The sequence below is a fragment of the Brassica rapa genome, chromosome A03 (genome assembly GCF_000309985.2).
Source record: "Brassica rapa cultivar Chiifu-401-42 chromosome A03, CAAS_Brap_v3.01, whole genome shotgun sequence".
In the NCBI taxonomy this organism is placed as follows: domain Eukaryota; kingdom Viridiplantae; phylum Streptophyta; class Magnoliopsida; order Brassicales; family Brassicaceae; genus Brassica; species Brassica rapa.
The window spans coordinates 16,397,434-16,416,196 of NC_024797.2; the positions used below are offsets into that span (position 1 = coordinate 16,397,434).

General features: G+C 40.2%; 5 protein-coding genes, 1 non-coding gene and 1 pseudogene across 10 annotated transcripts; 4 read left to right on the plus strand and 3 right to left on the minus strand.

Moving 5' to 3' along the window:
* The first annotated feature begins 81 nt into the window (after positions 1-81).
* On the plus strand, positions 82-1,409 carry LOC103859197 (hepatoma-derived growth factor-related protein 2). 3 transcript variants are annotated; one of them, XM_033287061.1, is made up of 4 exons: positions 82-225; positions 352-521; positions 649-883; positions 968-1,409. In XM_033287061.1, the coding sequence occupies exons 2-4, from the start codon at positions 353-355 to the stop codon at positions 1,206-1,208; spliced, it is 645 nt and encodes a 214-aa protein (XP_033142952.1). In that variant the 5' UTR covers positions 82-225; position 352; the 3' UTR covers positions 1,209-1,409. The 3 variants fall into 3 exon arrangements, with proteins under 3 accessions (XP_033142952.1, XP_009134946.1, XP_033142951.1); XM_009136698.3 differs by having other exon boundaries at positions 91-225; positions 302-521; XM_033287060.1 differs by having other exon boundaries at positions 124-209; positions 302-521.
* Positions 1,410-1,415: 6 nt separating this feature from the next.
* Positions 1,416-4,469, minus strand: LOC103859198 (guanine nucleotide-binding protein-like NSN1). Its single transcript, XM_009136699.3, has 9 exons — positions 4,341-4,469; positions 4,023-4,267; positions 3,443-3,551; positions 3,184-3,357; positions 2,901-3,115; positions 2,548-2,812; positions 2,273-2,452; positions 1,989-2,200; positions 1,416-1,918 (listed from the first exon to the last, which is right to left on the minus strand). The coding sequence occupies exons 1-9, from the start codon at positions 4,357-4,359 to the stop codon at positions 1,583-1,585; spliced, it is 1,755 nt and encodes a 584-aa protein (XP_009134947.2). The 5' UTR covers positions 4,360-4,469; the 3' UTR covers positions 1,416-1,582.
* Positions 4,470-4,733: 264 nt separating this feature from the next.
* On the plus strand, positions 4,734-8,254 carry LOC103859199 (probable serine/threonine-protein kinase PBL26). 2 transcript variants are annotated; one of them, XM_009136701.3, is made up of 6 exons: positions 4,734-6,051; positions 6,147-6,352; positions 6,439-6,632; positions 6,809-6,998; positions 7,084-7,475; positions 7,713-8,254. In XM_009136701.3, exons 2-6 carry the CDS (start codon positions 6,235-6,237, stop codon positions 8,145-8,147), a joined length of 1,329 nt encoding a protein of 442 aa, XP_009134949.1. In that variant the 5' UTR covers positions 4,734-6,051; positions 6,147-6,234; the 3' UTR covers positions 8,148-8,254. The 2 variants fall into 2 exon arrangements, with proteins under 2 accessions (XP_009134949.1, XP_033142935.1); XM_033287044.1 differs by having other exon boundaries at positions 4,734-6,352.
* Positions 8,255-8,485: 231 nt separating this feature from the next.
* On the plus strand, positions 8,486-10,815 carry LOC103859200 (thiamine-repressible mitochondrial transport protein THI74). The gene is made up of 3 exons (XM_009136702.3): positions 8,486-9,749; positions 9,825-10,245; positions 10,334-10,815. Exons 1-3 carry the CDS (start codon positions 9,210-9,212, stop codon positions 10,657-10,659), a joined length of 1,287 nt encoding a protein of 428 aa, XP_009134950.1. The 5' UTR covers positions 8,486-9,209; the 3' UTR covers positions 10,660-10,815.
* LOC103859201 (protein transport protein Sec24-like At3g07100) lies at positions 10,790-16,363 on the minus strand. Of its 2 annotated transcripts, none has more exons than XM_033287033.1 (13): positions 14,880-15,773; positions 14,631-14,769; positions 13,991-14,181; positions 13,676-13,783; positions 13,384-13,587; positions 13,028-13,259; positions 12,743-12,892; positions 12,486-12,642; positions 12,254-12,381; positions 11,854-12,176; positions 11,576-11,764; positions 11,217-11,462; positions 10,790-11,004 (listed from the first exon to the last, which is right to left on the minus strand). In XM_033287033.1, the coding sequence occupies exons 1-12, from the start codon at positions 15,771-15,773 to the stop codon at positions 11,229-11,231; spliced, it is 2,949 nt and encodes a 982-aa protein (XP_033142924.1). In that variant the 3' UTR covers positions 10,790-11,004; positions 11,217-11,228. The 2 variants fall into 2 exon arrangements, with proteins under 2 accessions (XP_033142924.1, XP_033142923.1); XM_033287032.1 differs by adding an exon at positions 16,136-16,363 and having other exon boundaries at positions 10,894-11,462; positions 14,880-16,053.
* Positions 16,364-16,612: 249 nt separating this feature from the next.
* On the plus strand, positions 16,613-18,723 carry LOC103859202 (annotated as a pseudogene).
* Positions 16,681-16,762, minus strand: TRNAS-UGA. Its single transcript has one exon. It is a non-coding gene; the product is annotated as a tRNA-Ser (tRNA).
* Positions 18,724-18,763: the final 40 nt, after the last annotated feature.

Below are 18,763 nucleotides of genomic sequence, written 5' to 3' on the forward strand. Positions count from 1 at the left end.
AGTAAAATCAACACTCCTAAACCAAACCAAACTAAACCAGAAAAAATTGAGTGTGCATTGGACCGCCCCGGTTCGGTTTACTAAATTTTTATCGGCGTGATCGATTCAATTGACTCGCCTCCACCACAATCCGGCGACCAAGGAGATCTGTGGTCGTGCGGGAGAAGAAGAAGAAGAACGCCGAGAAATCGAAGCTTATCTCTCATAAAGTATCTAACTTTACTGGTAATCAATCTCCTCTGTTTTCCGATTTTTGATTTTTGTTCTGTTTACTCACTTACTTTCTCTCTCGCATCCAAAGATCATAGCTTTAGGTTTAGGATTCTCTATCAGTTGCTTGTGTGTGCTTGGGATGGATCTGGAGACTGAAAATCGAATAGCTTCGGTTCTGTTAAGAGAAGCAGCAGAGTTGAGGAGACGAGCTGAAAGAGATGGTGTCCGAGCTTATCTTGAGAAGCCTATTGTAAGGCATCGTCCTAACTCGAGGTTTCTCACTGCAACCGTCCTTGGTGTTCAGCAATGTAATGCTTTTCCTACTGTCCTTGTGGCTTATGTGTCTGTCTTAGTACTCAATGTATTAGCTTTAACATGTTAATTGTTTACTTTAATCTATCTTTACATGTTTCTGACTGTTTATTGACTGTACAGCAAACAGAGCGGTGGAGACCAATGAGATGTGGAAGGCTCGGGAGAAAGAGATTGAGCTAGAGAGCGAGAGACGCAAAAGAAAATCAAGAGAGGAAAGCAGTAGTAGCCGAATGAAGCGGAGTAGTTTGGATAAGAGATGTAGTTCCAGTAATGATGAGAAAAAGGTCACACATCCATCGGACGATGAGGATGAAGGTTTAGGAGATGATGAGATTGAGTCTTTTCTCCAGTCACGGTATGTATGTTTGCTATAGCTTCTGTTTACCTTTGAGTTTGCTATAGCTTCCGTCATCTTCTGAGTCTTCTTTGTTAATGACAGGAACAAACGTGGTAGAGGGTCTATTGGTCCTAGGATGGATGAAACTGGACCTTATCTTCCCGCCGAGAAGGTTGATGAGTTGCAAAGTTCTGGTACAAGGGAATGGAAGGTAGTCTTGGGTCCAGAGAGACCACCTTCTCAGAGACAGCATTCAGATGACAAGGAGCCTGGTCGGAGAATTAAAAAGTACTCAAAGAAAGACAAGAAAACAAAGAAGAAGAGAAAACGTGACAAACACTAGAGGTTTATTGTAGTTGTAGATGCTCTGTTGACAGTTCTTGCTCCAGCTTTAGTTCTGAACCATTTGTAAACTATATACAATTTGCAACTACATCTTCTCAATCTCGCTGTGAACTACTGCCAACAACTGATCCGAACCTGTGGCTTAACTTAGGGTCTCTCTTGGACCTCTTTTTGAGTGAATTTGTTGTATTTGAGCAAAGTCAGCTTCGGTTAACACTTTATATTTGATAATCCAAGTACTGGTGGAGCAAAAGAAAGGGTTTAACAGTAGAAATCAAAATCGCTTCATGAAGCAAAACACGTGTATATCGAAAGTTTACTACACCAAATAAGAAAGAACAACAAGATTGTTTGTTTGTGTTTTAAACCCACTCATTCTTCAGTCAAATCAACTAGTTCAGCCATTGGTACTTTAGCCTCAATTTGGAACCCTTCTCCTTCATCCATGTCCGTAGCTTTGTTCTTGGCATAATCCACTTTGAAATCATAATCACCGTCCATGGAATCCTCACCGCCTGCTGCTTTCTTCGCCTTCTTCCTCATATTCTTCTCTGCTTTCTGCTTCTTTGTATTCAGCATGCTTTCAGCTGCGTACAGCTTCTTGTTCTGCTTGCTTGTCTCTGATTTCGACTTTCCTGTTCCTTCCTCCTCTTCAGCTTCCATAGGCTCATCAGCCTCTTCTTCTTCGGTCCGAGTCTTAGACTCATCCTGTGATGAATAACCAGTGGTTAAAACATACCAAGCAGGTTACAAAGCAAGAGAGAATGTATTAACCAACCTCAATCATAGTTTCATCGAAATTTAGAGGAGCATTGGAAGGAATCTCGACAGGGTTGAAGTCATTAACAGTCTTCAAACTCCCAATGAAAGAGGACTCGCCACTGTAAACCTCATCGATGTTGAACTCCTTAGCCAACTCGGTCACAATCTTTGACTCTGCATGTTCACCTTGGTCCCTCTTTGGCGGCATTGTATAGAATGGAATCTTACCTGCAAAAACACCATTGAGTTAGTCAAGATTCCAAGTCTATGAGTGTGGACTAAGAGACGGTAACAACACACCTTCATTCCAGTCATGCAAAACGATCCTCGCAGCAGCTTCAGTATCCACAAGACCACCCTTCTTAAGCTTGCCCCTAACGGTGGCGACTTTATAAAGAAAATCATCAACAGCCTCGAAGCTAGGGATCTTGTACAGAGTCACCAGCATTTGTGGCGTACAAAGCTTGAGAATCTCCTTCACTACATTTCCCACAAAGCAGAAAATTACACAGTTAGATCACTGAGGTTTATAACCTTAACAAGACAAAGCACAAAACGATATTCGATTCTATTACCTGGACTAACTGGATCTTCCAACTTCTCGATTCTTTTACAGTTCCTGAGAGCTATAGAAGCATCATTCGCTGAAGATTTGAGCATCACAACTCCAGGACAATCCAACAGCTTCACGTTCTTGTCCAAGTGAACTTCTTGCAGAGACCTAGTCAGTCCAGGAGTGGCGCCGACGTTGACAACGTGAGCTCTCTTCAAACTGTTAATGAGACTACTCTTCCCCACATTTGGCAGTCCTATGATACCAACTGTGATAGATTTTTTCAACTGCCAAAAACAAAACAACAAAGGCAAGATTAATTCCAATAAACTGGATGATTAAGAATGTAAATTATTTATGAAAAAAAAAAGCAACCTCATGACTTCTGGAGTAGTTCTTCAGCAACTTGATAAGAGTGTCTGCTCCAAGACAATCACTCGTCTGCAAAATATTGCTTGGTTTTGACGCCTTTGATGATTTCCAGCCCAAGTTTGATCTTTGTTCTTGGGTGCTACATTTGAAGGCAACAGCTGGATACTCTTCCCTAAGGTACTTGAGCCATTTCTCAGCAGCCTCTCTGGGAACAAGATCTGGACAAAGAGGTTGCGTTACAAATTGTAATGATTATGTCCAGCAGAGACTTGTACAGAAAGCTTACCGATCTTGTTGAGAAGCAAGACGAGGTGCTTATTGGGACCAGCTTGCATCACCATCCTCTCCATGTCGGTACAACGCGTCCCAAGGGGATCACGAGCATCAAGAACCTCGAGAATGACATCAGACAGTTCAATGACTTTCACAAGCTCCTTGTAGAAGGCCCTCTCCGAGTTATCTGTGAAACAATAGACATCAGTGAATGTAAAAAAGGTTGACAACTGACAACTCTAGAGTTGAGTCAAAAGCACAAAACCACTCACCTCGAACATTAACAACTCTAATTGAGTCATCTCCCTTCTTCCCCTCTCCATATCCTTCTTCTGTCTTGGTATCCTCATCCTCAACCAAACCAAGCTTCCTCTTTTTTGCCTGAAAATGCACTTAGAAAGTGAGAGCAGAACGCAAAAGACATGTATTTAATAATTGTAACAACACACAGAACACAAAGTGCATGTCTTTAACAATTGTAACAACACCCAGAACACAAAGGACATGTCTTTAACAATTGTAACAACACCCAGAACACAAAGGACATGTCTTTAACAATTTTAAATACACCCAGAAAACAAAGGAGAAGTCTTTAACAATTTCAACAACACTCAGAACACAAAGGACATGTCTCTAGCAATTCTAAAAACACCTAGAACACAAAGGACATGTCTTTGACAATTGTAACAACGCCCAGAACAAAATGGACATATGTCTTTAACAATTTGAACAGCACCCAGAACACAAAGGACATGTCTTTAACAATTGTAATCCCAAAAAGACTGAAGCTTTATCAATACATCAACCGAAACAGTGTAGAAAGGAGCTATAAAGTTTTAAGATTGATCATACCCTCTCTTTGCGGGCGGCTTTCTTCTGCTCAATCTCCTCGAGAGCACGGGCACGTCGAGCTTCTAGTGCCTTGAGCTCCTGTTCCTTGAAAGGCCAGTCATTGGGGATACCTGGGTCCTTCTCTGCTCTTGGCCTACGGTTATGGTTGAGCTTCTTAGCATCCTTTGCCTTCTTCTTGTGGTGCTCCTTGACCTTTCTAATGACCTTGTGCTTCTGCTTCAAGGTCACCCTCTTACTCTTGCTCTCTGCAAAATTTCAAAACGAATCAGTAAAAGACCTTTTAACATACTGAGATTCGATTGAGGAGGTTTAGCTTACTTTTACTACGTTTCGGCATCTTTTTTTGTCTGCCGCTGGGAGCGAAGCAAAGAGAAGAAGAAGAAGTGAGTAGGTTTGGGTTTATGAAGATAACGGCGGGACTTAGGGTTTTGCTTGGAGATGGGCATTCTGTTTATACCTTTTTGGGTTGGTTTATTCAGTTATACGGTTTAAAAACAAATTGCCCAATTGAACCGAACCATATTCTGGTTCGGTTCGATTAGGTTCCATTAGATTTATAATGTGGTTTATTCTGTATTTGATTTTGTTGTAAAAAACAAAAATATATAATGTTGAATTCGATACAAATCGGGCCTTTTCAAATTATTTGGTACAAAACCATTTATTTCAGTTTATTAGATTGCTATAAAGTATGAGCCAAAACCAATTGGTTCATACTTGAGCCAAAAACGATTAAATTTTAAAATGGAGTGATTTATTTATAGCTTCAACCGGATGTTAAACCTAAAACCAAAAAAATTAAGTTTGGTTTTGCTGGATTTGCGCGCTAGCCAACTGCGCCACCACCCCGATACTCAACCTCTCTATATCAAACTAATAAATAACCTAAGCTCAGTTTGGTTTTCCTCTCGTGGGAAGAACTCCTCTCCTGGATACGATTCTCCACAGCATCAGCCCCATCCACCATCAGGAAGCTAGCGACTCAGTCCATGATCTACAACATTTGGAGGCAGCGCAACTCGGCAGTTCATCTCACTGGATTCTCCCCGCAGCAGACAACATTCGCCACCATAGACAGGGATATCCGTAATGCCATCAGTGCGAGAAGACATAGGAGAAAATTCACTACTCTTATGCAACTTTGGATTAGATAGTTGCAACTTTCTGATCTAACAATCATGTGTATACCTTGTTTTTTATTTCTTTTTTGCCAAGGTATCACTTTTAGACTTTTGTAACCCTAAATTTTCATTTTATGATATTCACAGTTTAGCAAAAAAAAAAAATAACCTAAGCTCTGTTCCAAATCACATTCTTCTACGTACCGGTTGCCTGAAAGGTATCTAGTAATGTCACTTTTAATAGGAGAATGAAACAACGCTGATGCTTTGTCTGCATGCACGCACGGATCTATCGTCGTCAAAGACGTTGTTCTGAGCAGAACATTCGGTCAAGATAATAACGTCTCTTGAGTTATCAGCTTTTGGGTGATCCATCGTGTCAAACCTTATACTAGATAATGTACCTCACTAAACATTCATAATAATAATGTTACAAATTGTAACGTACAATAATTACCATTTTTATTTTTAAAATATATAGTTCGTGCAACCATCAACATTACATCCAATCATTTTATTGTATTCATTTCATAGTCTCCATGATATTAATAACTTCATCATTCGTTTATAATCTCCAAAACATTTTTTGTGTATTTTTAAATACAACTTGCACATGAAATGTGAGGCATACTGCACACAAACATGAGATGGACACCATTTTCATATTTATTACATTAATTAAACAATAGTTTAATCGTCTATATTAAGACAAATTCAGAAAACTAACACCTGAAGAATCTGTTTTCTCCTTCCAATTTTCTCGACGGTTTTGGCGTTGTTTTTGTTTTTCTTGATCTGGGTTTTGTTAGATCTTGAGGTTGAAAACATAATAAGGTCAAGATTAAAAAAAACCTAAGGGTTTTTTGGGAAAGAAGCAACCGTTGTTGTGTATGAAGGATTCTTCTAAGGTTTGCTTTGCTTTATCTCAATATACCCACGTTTATTTTCCAGATAAATGTTTCTTTTATCTGAAAATACCCTCTCTTTTTTCTTGTCAACGCAGACATTTGTTGATTCTTAATCACAAAAAGAAGAAGGAAAAAAAAAAAGAGAGATCGAAGTTTTCTAGAGAAAGAGTTCTTAGAGAAGAGATGAATTGCTTTTCATGTTTTCATTTCCATGAAAAGAAAAAAGCTCCCAGAGATTCTGAAAGCAGCCGCCGGAGAAATGGTGAGTTGACCGGTAGAGACAACAACAAAACACACCCTGGTAAGCTCATAAGCTCTATATAATATTTGAGACATTTTCGATATTTATGTATTAGGTTTTATAAGCCTTGATGTTGGTTCTTGCAGAGAATCCAGAGAAGGCTGAAAATGAGCAGAACAAGAACAATGATGCAAACAAAGAAGTGACCAGCAACATTGATGCACAAACATTCACCTTCAGGGAGCTAGCTACTGCCACCAAGAATTTCAGAAAAGAATGTTTAATCGGTGAAGGTGGCTTCGGTAGGGTTTACAAGGGAAAACTCGAAAAATGTGACAAGGTTATTACTAACTAGTTTCAAGATCTTTCTCAGGATTAGTTTGACTAGTTGGTCAGATGGAAAAAAAAAAGATATCAATAGTTTGATTATGGAATAGTTTCATGATGTCTGTTTCAACATTTCTATATACAAAAAAAAATTCTCAAGAAGATTATAATGGTTGCTTTTGGATTCAGGCTGTGGCAGTGAAGCAACTAGATAGAAACGGGCTGCAAGGGAACAGAGAGTTCATCGTAGAAGTGATGATGTTAAGTCTTTTGCATCACAAGCATCTTGTGAATCTCATTGGGTATTGTGCTGATGGAGATCAGAGACTTCTTGTCTATGAGTACATGTCTCGTGGCTCACTCGAAGATCATCTCCTCGGTACAAACTGCAAAACTAAGAATCAATCTTAACTGTTTTATTGGATTAGTTCCAATATTTGATTAATGATTTGAAATGCTTACAGAGCTAACACCAGACCAAGAACCGTTGGATTGGGACACAAGAATGAGAATTGCCCTAGGAGCAGCGATGGGTCTTGAATACTTGCATGACAAGGCAAATCCTCCGGTGATCTACAGAGATCTCAAGGCAGCAAATATCCTTTTGGACAGTGACTTCAACGCCAAGTTATCTGATTTTGGGCTAGCAAAGGTAGGTCCTACCGGGGACAAACAGCATGTGTCCTCCAGAGTTATGGGAACTTACGGGTACTGTGCTCCAGAGTATCAGAGAACCGGTCAGTTAACTATTAAATCTGATGTTTATAGCTTCGGAGTTGTGTTGTTGGAACTGATAACTGGAAGAAGAGTTATCGATACGACAAGAGCCAAAGATGAACATAATCTAGTGACTTGGGTGAGTTATATTTTGTCTCTTTAGACTATTAGAGGTTAAAAACATTTTAAGATGAATCTTAATGAATTTTTTTTACAGTTTAAGACTATACAGCATGTATAATCGTTTTTAAAAATTTGGAGGCCAAAACGAATGTTTCATTGGTGCTTTGCTCAGGACCGAACCTGATTATATGAATTTTTTTTTGCTTTTGCTTAATCTCAACATAACAAATCAAGATTGTTTTGTGTGTTTTAGGCACAACCAATGTTCAAAGAACCGGGCAGGTTCCATGAGTTAGCGGATCCAAGTCTGGAAGGAGTGTTCCCAGAGAAAGCACTTAACCAGGCCGTGGCCGTGGCTGCGATGTGTTTACAGGAAGAGGGAACGGTACGGCCACTCATAAGCGACGTCGTGACCGCTCTAGGTTTCTTGGGAACAGCTCCCGATGGATCTATCTCTGTTCCACGCTACGACGACATTCCTTCTCCTCCTCAGCCATCGGGTGAAACGTCCGGTGATGATTCTGCAGCGGCTGAGGAACGGGAAAGAGCCGTGGCAGAGGCAATGGAATGGGGAGTTGCTTCGAGAGCTCATTCACGGAACCCAAGTGCAGCCCAGTCATTAAACCCAAGTGCAGCACCTTCCTTAAACCCAAGTGCATCACACTCCAGGAACCCAAGTGCTTCTTGATTTTTATATTTACATCTCTTTGTCTCCTTGATATTTTTGATTCATATTAGAGAATAGTGATAGACGTTTTTTTTTTTTGTGTAAATGTATATAATGGTGTTACCTTCTTTGTGTTGTAATGTTCTGTTTTGTTTCATTGTGTATATTCTAGTTGTGTGTTCATAGCTCGAGAAATGCAAATTTTCATGGATTCTTATTCTTGGTTTTATGATTTGGACATTGATCTCTCCTTGTTTATAGTTAACATCTTGTTTTCTTGTCAAAATGATCCATTAGTATAGCTTTGGTGTCCACAGAAGCTTATAAAGATCAGTTAAATAGCAACACATATTAATGGTGAATTGGTGCTATAGTTCATAGACAAACATATTCAACAATTGATTTTGATAAAACCAGTTAAATAGCATCCCATATATTGGTGAATTCGTATGATAGTTTATAGATAAACATATTCAAATATATTAATTCTTGCAAAATTAACTCTTTAATTACTGCTTTTATTTTCCAAGTATTTAGTAACTTTTTAAAGATAAATCGACTGTATGACTAACACCTAACGCAATCTCAAAACATAAATTCTCTGATCTTAAAGTTAATATAAAAAATAAGATGATTATTGCCAGTCTGATAATTTTTGTTCCTTTTCAATCAAAGTCAACTCCTAATAAAAGCTGGAAAATTCAAAAAAAAATTACCAATAATATGACTTGGGTTGTTGTAGTTTGCTAAAAAAAGTTGCTAAAAATAACTTCTCAAAATGGTATAGATTCTAAAAGGTCTTTAACACAATTGGGCTAAAAGAAAGCTCATATTGGGCCTATAAGAAAGCCATTATTGGGCCTATAAAAAAGCCATATTCAAGCTCAAAGTATCCGCGAAAGTGTAGCCGATCTCAATATCCGTCTCTGCATTAGCTCCCTTGTCGTCTCCTTAAACGCTCGTTGCATCTCTGGAAAATTTTCCGCTAGAAGAGATCTTCGATTCAAGCTCTACAATGTACAATTGAGCTCAAAGTTTATTCCTTTTTTCATTTTTCTTTCCTAATTGGAATCCAAGGAGATAATGTCAAGCAAGGTATGGAGATGGGTATTGGGTCTGATCTATATACTCGCTGTTGCCATGATTTGGATTGCTGCCAGCTTCGTAGTCCAATCTGTGGTAGACGCCGGCGTTTCCCCGTTCTTGATCACTTTCATCTGCAACTCATTGTTCGTCGTTTACCTTCCTCTCTTCGAAATCGGTCGGTATTTAGAAGATGCGTATGGGAGTATACTGTTTTGGAGAAGCAAAAGGTCTCATTTGCTTGAGTTGGTTGAGTCAGAGAAGGATGTTTTGCTTGGAGGAGGTGGTGTGGTGGTGTCATCAGATGTGTCTGAAGGATCAGGTGTTGTTGTTAGAGAAGAGGAGGGAGATGGTAGTGGGATTGAATCTGGTGTGGAAAGTGTAGAGCTTGATGGTAGTGGTGAGATTTGTGCTAAAGGGTTAGATGAGAAGGGACGTTGGACAAGGATGCGTGTTGCTAAAGTAAGCCTTGTGATATGTCCGTTTTGGTTCTTGGCGCAGCTCACTTTCAATCTCTCTCTCAAGTACACAACTGTCACGGTAAGAACTTATTCTGAATCTTTTGTTACAAAGACTTGATCTGAGACTTTTTTTTTTCTTTTTTGTGAGTTGCAGTCAAATACAATCTTAAGCAGCTCGTCAAGCCTATTCACTTTTCTTGTGTCATTAATATTCTTGGGAGAGAAGTTCACGTGGGTGAAACTCTTCAGCGTTCTTCTTTGTATGTCTGGGACTATAATTGTGAGTTTGGGTGACTCAGAATCCAACTCAACTGCGACGGCTAAAAACCCTCTTCTGGGAGATGTTCTTTCGCTTCTCTCGGCGGCTTTTTACGCTGTTTACATCACTCTTATACGCAAAAAGCTTCCAGATGATGATGAAAAGAACGGCCGTTTCAGTATGGCTCAGCTTCTTGGGTTTCTAGGTCTCTTTAACTTCTTCATCTTCCTACCTGTTGCTCTGATACTCAACTTTACAAAGAGAGAACGCTTCAACTCACTCACCTTGAAACAGTTGGGTCTGGTGGTTGGTAAAGGTATGCTAACCACATCCCTTATATTCCACCACTTTCTCATATCTGGTCAGGATTTGATGTTGGAATGATGTGTGGTTTGAGTTTTCAGGTTTGTTAGATAATGTACTCAGTGACTATCTATGGGCAAAGGCAGTACTTTTGACGACAACCACAGTGGCAACGGCTGGGCTAACCATTCAGGTTCCATTGGCAGCCATTGTAGACACCTTAGCAGGGAACAAACCAAGCTTCACCGACTACATTGGTGCTGCAGCTGTAATGGTTGGCTTTGCAGGCATCAATATTCCTGCAGAGATGTTTTGTAGATCCAAAGAGACATCTATTGAGTTGGAACCTGGTACTTCGTTCACAGATCCTCCTCAGGTTGTGTCGGATAGCATACGAGTAGATTCTTCAGAGACCCTAGCGTCATAATTGTTTCATACTCTAATGTCCATGGTGCTTATATCGTTTTGCTCTCTTGTTTTCTGATAACTTTTTTCTTTTTTTGGTTGTGATTTAGTCTGTAAATCGTTGAACATTGATATACGAATGTAGCAGGAAATATAGTAATAAAATTGTCTGAGATCATGGACTTGGTTACAATACAATACCAAAATAAATAAGGTTCATCTGTTTTATTACACTAAAACCAGATGGAAGCATGGATAATAGTACATCTATCCTTTGCATAACTATGTTTAAAATGTAGTCGCTTTGATGGAATCAAAGATCTAATCACAAAATATACAATCAACAGAAGCCATCTTGTTAATATCCCTGATTAAGATAGATGAGACCACAAGATAAAAATGGAAAGAAAGAAAGAAAAAGAGGTAACAGAGGAAAAACAAAACGTCTAATCTTTAGAACAAAACACATTCTGGTTAGGCAAATAAAAGCCTGCACTTGAGAAAAGTTCTATATATAAAACAAATGAAGAAAAAATCAAGGGTATGTATTGATATGACATGGAACTGAAGGTTTCTTACCACTGTGAGCTATCACGCATTTTGTTGGACTTGGCGGTGAATTTGCAGAATCCAATCAACATAACTAGTAGAACCACCCATCTGGTCTTCAGTGAGATGACGGAGGAAAAGGAAGCCTTCTCGGGGTTGTTCTCCTTGCCTCACTAGGAAACACATGGGATGATATGACGGATCATTCTCCCTCACTTTCTTTATCAGCCTCATTAGCTTCTTCGACATCCCATTCTCTTGCTCTTGCACTGTAACCTAAGTCCAACCAAACATAAAAGACACATTATGTGATTTTACAGAAACTTAAAAAAAACAAGAAACCAGCATATGCCCATATGTAAGGATGCATGTAGATTAAAAGAGCATACCCTTGAGAGCTCTGCTGCAAAGTCGGCCCCAAGAAGATTTTTAGCAATATCAGGTGAAAGCATCCGGCCAAACCACAAAACCAATCGAAACCCATCATCATATATGTAAAGTCCTCTAGAATCCAAACTCTCTGCACCCAAAGGCAATCTCCTCAGTACGTCCTTAAGGTCATCAACGTCTGCTGATGGCTGCAACATGTGAATTCAAAAAAGGATTTTAAGAATTTTATGGAAAAAAAGATGTTTGATAATGCAAGTTGACATAGAGAAGCACACACCTTTAAGAGCCACTCGTCAACACGGAATAAACTGGGATATAACAGTTTCAATAGCTTTTTCACAGGAAGAGCCATCATGGTGAAGCCTGCCGCACAGCGCTCGTCAAGTGAAGCATCAGCAGGTCCACCTTGAAGAGGAGTGGACTTGCAAATTGCCAATCCGTACAATGGCAAGAACTTCAGAGACTCAGGGTATATTAATCTAGACCCCAACCGATGCTGCACCGAGTGAAGATTCCGATACTCTCTGAGAGCTTTAACAATCTTCTGCTGTATAACATTCCGTGCATCATCCAGTTTTCCGGACAAAGTTTTCTCAATTGCTGCATAATTAAAACGGCCATGAAATAGTATCTAAAGTAACACATGATCCTACTGAGAAAATTCAAATGTATCCTACCTAATCTAGTATATACAGAGACAATGGAACCGGTGTCTGCTTGTCTATACATCTCTCCAAGATCTGTAACCACTGGTGCAACAGCTGTGTGTACCCTTATACGCCTCTCTCCGCAAGAAGCAGTATATCTTGGGTCTGTTAAGGATTATTAAAACCACATGATGTGCTTTACCAGATGAAAATCAAATATCAAACGCAAGTTTGTTTTTAAGTATCAACTATTCAAGGATACAGTAGAGCGACTTGGAAATACACCGTCGGGGTTGTTAGCAATGTCTCTTCCAGAGTTAGCTGCATTGCATATGCTTTGTCACAGTCAACAGCAGGAAGAGCAATCAGGTCAGTAGACCTTAGCATGAAGTTCCCATGGTAGGAAGAGAAACGAATTCCTGCATGTCAAAATATATAAGATCACATGTAGCATATCAACGAATTTAGCAGAATCGAGTGACATAGCACAAATAAAGATTGTATCATGAACTCTTTAACCTTTTCCACATCTTATTCGCATAACGGATTCCCAAGCAGTTTCCCTTGTAAGGTCTCTAGCCAGTTCGTGTCTTAACTTATCTCCATGAATAGATGATTGGAAACCTGGATAATAGTACACCTGTCCTCCAGTGTATTTAGCCAGAGTCCCTACACAAAGCAATGCATTTTACTACATAAAACTAATAAAGCCTCCACATTTGAAACAGCAATAAGGGGAGAAGACACTACTACTTAGCCATCGAGTGCAAACCCCATCAGTAATAATCCATAACGGTAACGTACCTAAGGAGGCAATATCAGTGTACTTATCACTGAATGCATAAACATTAATTCCTATCTGGAACTTGGTACAATCGGCAGCCATTTGCTTATAGAAGTTGTCTTCCGCTACCCTTAAAGTATATTCTTTTTCAGTTCCATAGACACGAGGATCATCTCCGCGCAACTTTAACCGCCCAGCACCCAGAGAAGGTAACGAGTTCTGGAAAATTAGCAGCTTGCCACCAAGTTGGTTCTGAAATGAAGAGAAAACAGAATCAACTACAAACTGATACAAATTCCGGAGGAGGTTCCATATAGGACACTGAAATCAAATGAAATATGTGATGTTCATTTGACATGGCAGTATAGTAACTAACCATAACCATGTACGCCGCTTTGAGGGCTGGACCAAAAGCCGATTCCACATTGACATTATTTTGAAACATCAGAGGCAGACTGTCTAAAAAGGCTTCCACCACATTTCTAGATTCAGATAGATTGACAAGGAGATCATCCGGTAATGGGACAAATATATCATCTAGATCTGAAACCACCATCATTTGCGGTTGGCTCAAAGATGACTGCATTTCCAAGGTCCAAAAATTAATACCTGATAAAGGCTAAAAGTATTTCCGAACCAAACTTCCTGCGTAATTAGAATTCTCTTACCTTCATATTGTAAAAATGTAAAGTGCTGTCATAAGTAATAAATCCAATTTGAGTTCTGGGATAACCAGGCAGGTTATCCAAACAAGACTTGATCGTTTGAGCAGCAACCTGCCAAAAAAGGGGTCAGTGCAAGATCTAAATTTCAGGGCAGCTTGCCTCTAAAAGGGAGAGCGTGTCTAATCTGGTCTACATCCATTGGTACGTAGTGTATTCAGATAAATCATGCTTAGATTGGTTCTTACTTCTAACTAAGGAAGAATAATTTTAATGCACAGAAAAATTACAAGGAGGAATATTAACATTCAGCATTCTTACCTCAAGCATCCCACTTTTAGCAGCCGAAAATGAAACATCGATGAGGAAGAAGTAGATGGGTGGCATCGGAGGCCGAACCATGTATTCTGTTGGAGCAATGATTTCAACACTGCCCTTTGTCAGCTCAGGCCGTTGATCCAAGTCCATTCTTCGGCCAGTTGCATCCAAATGTGAAAAGTATTCACCAGGTACTGAACAAGAAATTTGACCCATAACTATGAATCTTCATGATATATACATATGCCTAAATGTACTAAGCAACGAGCCATCGATCAAATAATTTACGGAAAGTTAAAATGAGGACATTTAAATGACTGAACACAGATGACATTCCACCGCAAAAGGAAAAACATACACAAAGCCAAATACAGTTCCTTGTAGCTTTCCCCAGTTCCATATACGCTAATACTACAAGATCCCTGATGATAGCCACTTCCTCATAAAGGAAAACCAGAGAAACCCACAAAACTCAATTTAAACACAAATAGATTATACAAAGACAACTGGAAAAGACTGACTATTTCTAAAAATCAGAGAGAAGAATTTTTACGACCATTAGACAAGGCATATTCAACCAACAAGACCTTCTATAGCACTTTGGTTAACAAACCAATCCTGAAGATTTGGAAAAATTACTTACCATCATTGAGCATAGAACAAATATTACACCGCCACTTTCTTCCAGAATCTGTAAAGGTCACATAAGGATTCACATAGGTACGGCATCTTCTGCAGCGGATGATGCCACTTGATCCAAAATCAATAAGTGTTACTTCCTCCTGCATATAAACGACAATTTTCAAAATTACGGAAAGTTAAATGCGGCTCATATGTGGCACGTGAAGAGTTCAAGATTAGTAAAACATGAAAGTAAAAGACGAATACTAACCCCTTCAGGAGCCTCAGCAAGTGGACAAACCACAGCTCCTAGAGGCAAATGCCACCTCGACGCCAGAGACTGTGAACTTGGTATAGCACTAGTTGTCAGCCGTAGATATCTGGAATGGCAATTCATGGGGTACATTTCAGCAAACGTATTTGGCTCCACGTCACCATCCAATGGCCTTGGAAACGAGGCTGGATCAAGTCCTGGCTCAAGCGACCCCGGAATATTTGTAAGGGACAGCGAATTGAAATCTTCAGCCAAGCCTTGTACGTTGCTTGTCGGAGGTGCATAGCTCGGATGCAGGTTCTGCTGTCCTGGAGGCTGAGTAAAACCTCCCGTCTGAGGAGGATATGATGACGGAGGAAAAGAAGGCTGTGGACCACCAACACCAGGATACGACGGATTAACTGGAGGCATGGACTGTTGAAAACCAGTCCCAGGAGGAGAAGCATATCCTCCAGGTACCCCAGAAGTCAGACTTTGTGGCGGAGGCCCCATTGGTTGCCTTGGAGGCGAGAAGTGACCTGCAAGCGTTTGAGTTTGTGGTGGACCACTAGGAGGAGGAGGAGTTGGAAACCGCTGAAAAGAGCCGCCACCAGGAGGACCATAAGCTGTTGAAGGAAACGAATTCGACGAAGGCGGTGGAGGTGGAGGTCTAATCCCTTGACCTGGAATCTGAGAAACCAAAGGAGACTGGAAAGGCCTCATCACACCCACTGGTGGAGCCATTGGAGGACCAGAAGGTGTGAAAGGCCTTGTATGTGGTCTAAATCCAACACTCTCTGGTCCACCGGATTGAGGTGGAACACCTGGCGGCGGAGCAGATGCAAACGGAGAGGAGGAAGACGGAGGAGGCCTAGCTGGAAAATTTGGATAGCCTTGATTCTCTGTATTCATTATTGCTTACAACAACTTAACACCTGAATCTGTTATAGGCAAACTCAAAGCAAGGGACCAGATCAATTACAATCCTAGATTCTACCTAGACTCATCTACTTCCCGTTTCACAGTAACAAGCTATACAGATCCACCTCTGAGAATCGCTAATTTCACTTCAATATTCAAAAACTGGCAACTTCGATAATGATCTTCCGTCTCTTCTCAAAGAAGATCTTCTACTACGATTTAGATCGAGAAACTCACTATTCAGCTCACTTCTTCTAAAGCTCGGGAAGATCTGGATCAGTCACCGTTGAATATGAGCTACATAAGTTCTGAATTGAAATCAATTTGATATATGGTTAGACCGGGAGCACTACCTCGAGTGTGAGAGAGAAAGCTCGCGCAAGCAGGAAGCTGATTCTACAGCAACGATCGGCTTCAGATCGTGACCCTGAGAAGATTTGACACGTAGTTGGAGAGAAGAATCATGCGCGCTGAAGGAGACGATGTGATATATGGGCCGATAATTGGATCACTAATCGCTCCGTTTCTATGGGCTCCAGAACTCACATAACTGCATATTCTCATCTCTGTTCTACTTGCACACTTTCCCCTTCTAGTTTATACTATTTACTGAATCTACCTTTTCTTTTAAAAATAGTCTCTATAGTTTTGCTGATGAGGACTTCAGTCCAAAACTAATGAGATTTTTACTCAAATTTAATTCAGCAACTATTTCGAATTATGGTTAGTTGGTTACGTGGTAACGTTTTTATAAAATCCTTACTGGGCCAAGATTAACTGGTCTTTGGGTTGTGTAGTCCAAGTATTGAGGCTTGTCTTTCTTCATTGTCAAAAAAAAAGATCAATGGTAATGGGTAGTTCTGTAAATTACAGTTTTGATTTATATTGCAAAAAGTTTCGTCAACAGCAGGGTTCGAACCTACGCGGGCGAAGCCCAACAGATTTCAAGTCTGTCTCCTTAACCACTCGGACATATTGACACTTTTGTTTGTTTGGTCTCTATAAGATTTGTTGTATTGTTTATTCTCATGAAAACAGCATGTAACTATTCATTCACCTTAGACGATGCCAACTTCTAATTCTGTTTCCTACAAAAAAGCTGCTGGTCAGGGTTGCGTAATGTAATGAGAGATTGGGTTAACATCAAAGTCCATAGCTAAGACATTGTCAGAGTGTTGGTGATAGCATGGATATTTTCTTGCTCATTCATAAAACTCTTTTGAAATTTTTCGATATAGCATGGCCAAGAGTCCAAGACTCCGGTACAAGAAACTATATCAGTTAAAATTTCACGATGAAAGATTGGAGATATCATAAAAAAAACTTTTCAAAAAGTTATGTGCTTATATCCAGTGACGGCTCTAGGCATTTGCCTACAGATTTAGTTTAAATAAATTGTTAATATTTTTATTTAAAAATACACATAACTTGATAACTTGTTTGTAGATTGATAATTCACATTTATCATCAGCAAAAAAAAAGTAAATAACTTTCTTTAAAAAAAAACTATAGGAACATCCTTAATTTAGATCATTTTTCACCTTAGGACTCGTTCATCATTGATCCTTGTTCTCCATTTTAAAACACTTACACCACAAAAAAATCCGAGACAAGAACAAAAATTCTAAGTCTGAATGATGAAAAAGTTAATAAACATTCCAAAAAAAAAACAATAAAGAAATTACCCAAAAATTAGAATTTTCAATCTAAGCCAAAAAACGATGTTCAACACTCTTTAAACTATGCAAGAGGTAAAACACTTGCATTAATATATTTTTTTAAAGAGACATTTCCATTATATTTTGCATGGAAGAAATAAATCATTTTTAGTTACTTTAATCGTTGTTACAGATTGGCCTCCGACAATGGTCCTGGAGTTAAATGTCGGCGTTAAAGAGCCGTAGTAACTCGTTAGCCGGACTAACACTAGACGCTGTTCTTGGCGGCGAAATCGTTATACAACCATCATCTCCACCGCCTTTGCCGCAACAATCACTCGTACCAAACCGCACAACAACAACACCAACAAGCCAAACGCTATTCGATATCATACGAATACGAAAAGGAAGGACACAAGGACCGGACCACGTGGCAAATATTCCGCGAAAAACTCCGTCTCAAACGAACCGGTTCCGCTTGGACCTCGTCTTTTCATATCCCCGCTTCGGATATCCTTATCCCCAATCCCAAACAGATCCGATCACATACCAACGGTTTAGTCTACCCAATTCCGATGTCTGATCCACCTGGCTCCTCAGGACGCGGGATGTTCACTCGCGGATCCTCAATGCGGGTCGGGTCGGGTAAAACCCCGGAGAATAATTTCGCTGACGTAAGCATCCCTGGAGACGGACCTCCGTTTAAACCGCAGTTATCACGTCACGATTCCGTTAGAGATCACGGAGACGGGGACGACGATAAGATACGGCGTCATCCGGTGGTGAAGTTCGTCGACGAGAGGCAGATGTCGGCGAGAGAAGCTGTCGCGGCGCAGGAAGCGGCGGAAGCGGAGGCTGCAAGCGACGACGACGAGGAGGAGGAAGATGATGGTTCGGGAGAAGCGGAGGAGGAGGAAGCTTCTTCTGCGCCGAAGCAGACGATGTCACTGATGGATTTGCTGGAGGAGACGGATAGGCAAATGGGGTTGACGGGAGCAAGATACGCCATGGATGATGGAGAAGATGAGTACGAAGAAGACGAAGACGAGGAAGAAGAAGAAGAAGAAGAAGAAGATGGAGGAGAAGTGAGTTGCTGCGTTTGTCAGGTGAAGATCAAAGGCGCGACTTTTACGTCGTGTGGTCACACGTTTTGTAAGCTCTGTTCTAAAGAGCTTATGGCTCAGAAAGGTCATTGTCCTGTTTGTACCACCTTCGTCCTCGAGTTCCTCGAGATCTTTTGAGAAACACACTTTTGAGAAAGTTTGGAACTTTTGTTTTTCTTACATCAAAAAGATTCAAACTTTTATTGGATGAGACTGTAAG

Excerpts from the sequence above, each read along its gene's own strand:
- LOC103859197 (XM_033287061.1), top strand. The coding sequence starts at position 353 with ATGGATCTGGAGACTGAAAATCGAATAGCTTCGGTTCTGTTAAGAGAA. Across the intron at positions 522-648 it reads CGTCCTTGGTGTTCAGCAAT|CAAACAGAGCGGTGGAGACC; the intron begins GTAATGCTTTTC and ends TTGACTGTACAG. Across the intron at positions 884-967 it reads GAGTCTTTTCTCCAGTCACG|GAACAAACGTGGTAGAGGGT; the intron begins GTATGTATGTTT and ends TGTTAATGACAG.
- LOC103859198 (XM_009136699.3), bottom strand. Across the intron at positions 2,813-2,900 it reads ACTACTCCAGAAGTCATGAG|TTGAAAAAATCTATCACAGT; the intron begins GTTGCTTTTTTT and ends TGTTTTTGGCAG. Across the intron at positions 2,201-2,272 it reads TTTGCATGACTGGAATGAAG|GTAAGATTCCATTCTATACA; the intron begins GTGTGTTGTTAC and ends GTGTTTTTGCAG.
- LOC103859199 (XM_033287044.1), top strand. The coding sequence starts at position 6,034 with ATGAAGGATTCTTCTAAGGTTTGCTTTGCTTTATCTCAATATACCCAC. Across the intron at positions 6,353-6,438 it reads CAACAACAAAACACACCCTG|AGAATCCAGAGAAGGCTGAA; the intron begins GTAAGCTCATAA and ends TGGTTCTTGCAG. Across the intron at positions 6,999-7,083 it reads ACTCGAAGATCATCTCCTCG|AGCTAACACCAGACCAAGAA; the intron begins GTACAAACTGCA and ends AAATGCTTACAG.
- LOC103859200 (XM_009136702.3), top strand. The coding sequence starts at position 9,210 with ATGTCAAGCAAGGTATGGAGATGGGTATTGGGTCTGATCTATATACTC. Across the intron at positions 9,750-9,824 it reads TCAAGTACACAACTGTCACG|TCAAATACAATCTTAAGCAG; the intron begins GTAAGAACTTAT and ends TGTGAGTTGCAG. Across the intron at positions 10,246-10,333 it reads GGGTCTGGTGGTTGGTAAAG|GTTTGTTAGATAATGTACTC; the intron begins GTATGCTAACCA and ends TTGAGTTTTCAG.
- LOC103859201 (XM_033287033.1), bottom strand. The coding sequence starts at position 15,773 with ATGAATACAGAGAATCAAGGCTATCCAAATTTTCCAGCTAGGCCTCCT. Across the intron at positions 12,382-12,485 it reads TATTTCCAAGTCGCTCTACT|ATATACTGCTTCTTGCGGAG; the intron begins GTATCCTTGAAT and ends AACAGACCCAAG. Across the intron at positions 11,463-11,575 it reads TTGCAGCAGAGCTCTCAAGG|GTTACAGTGCAAGAGCAAGA; the intron begins GTATGCTCTTTT and ends GGTTGGACTTAG.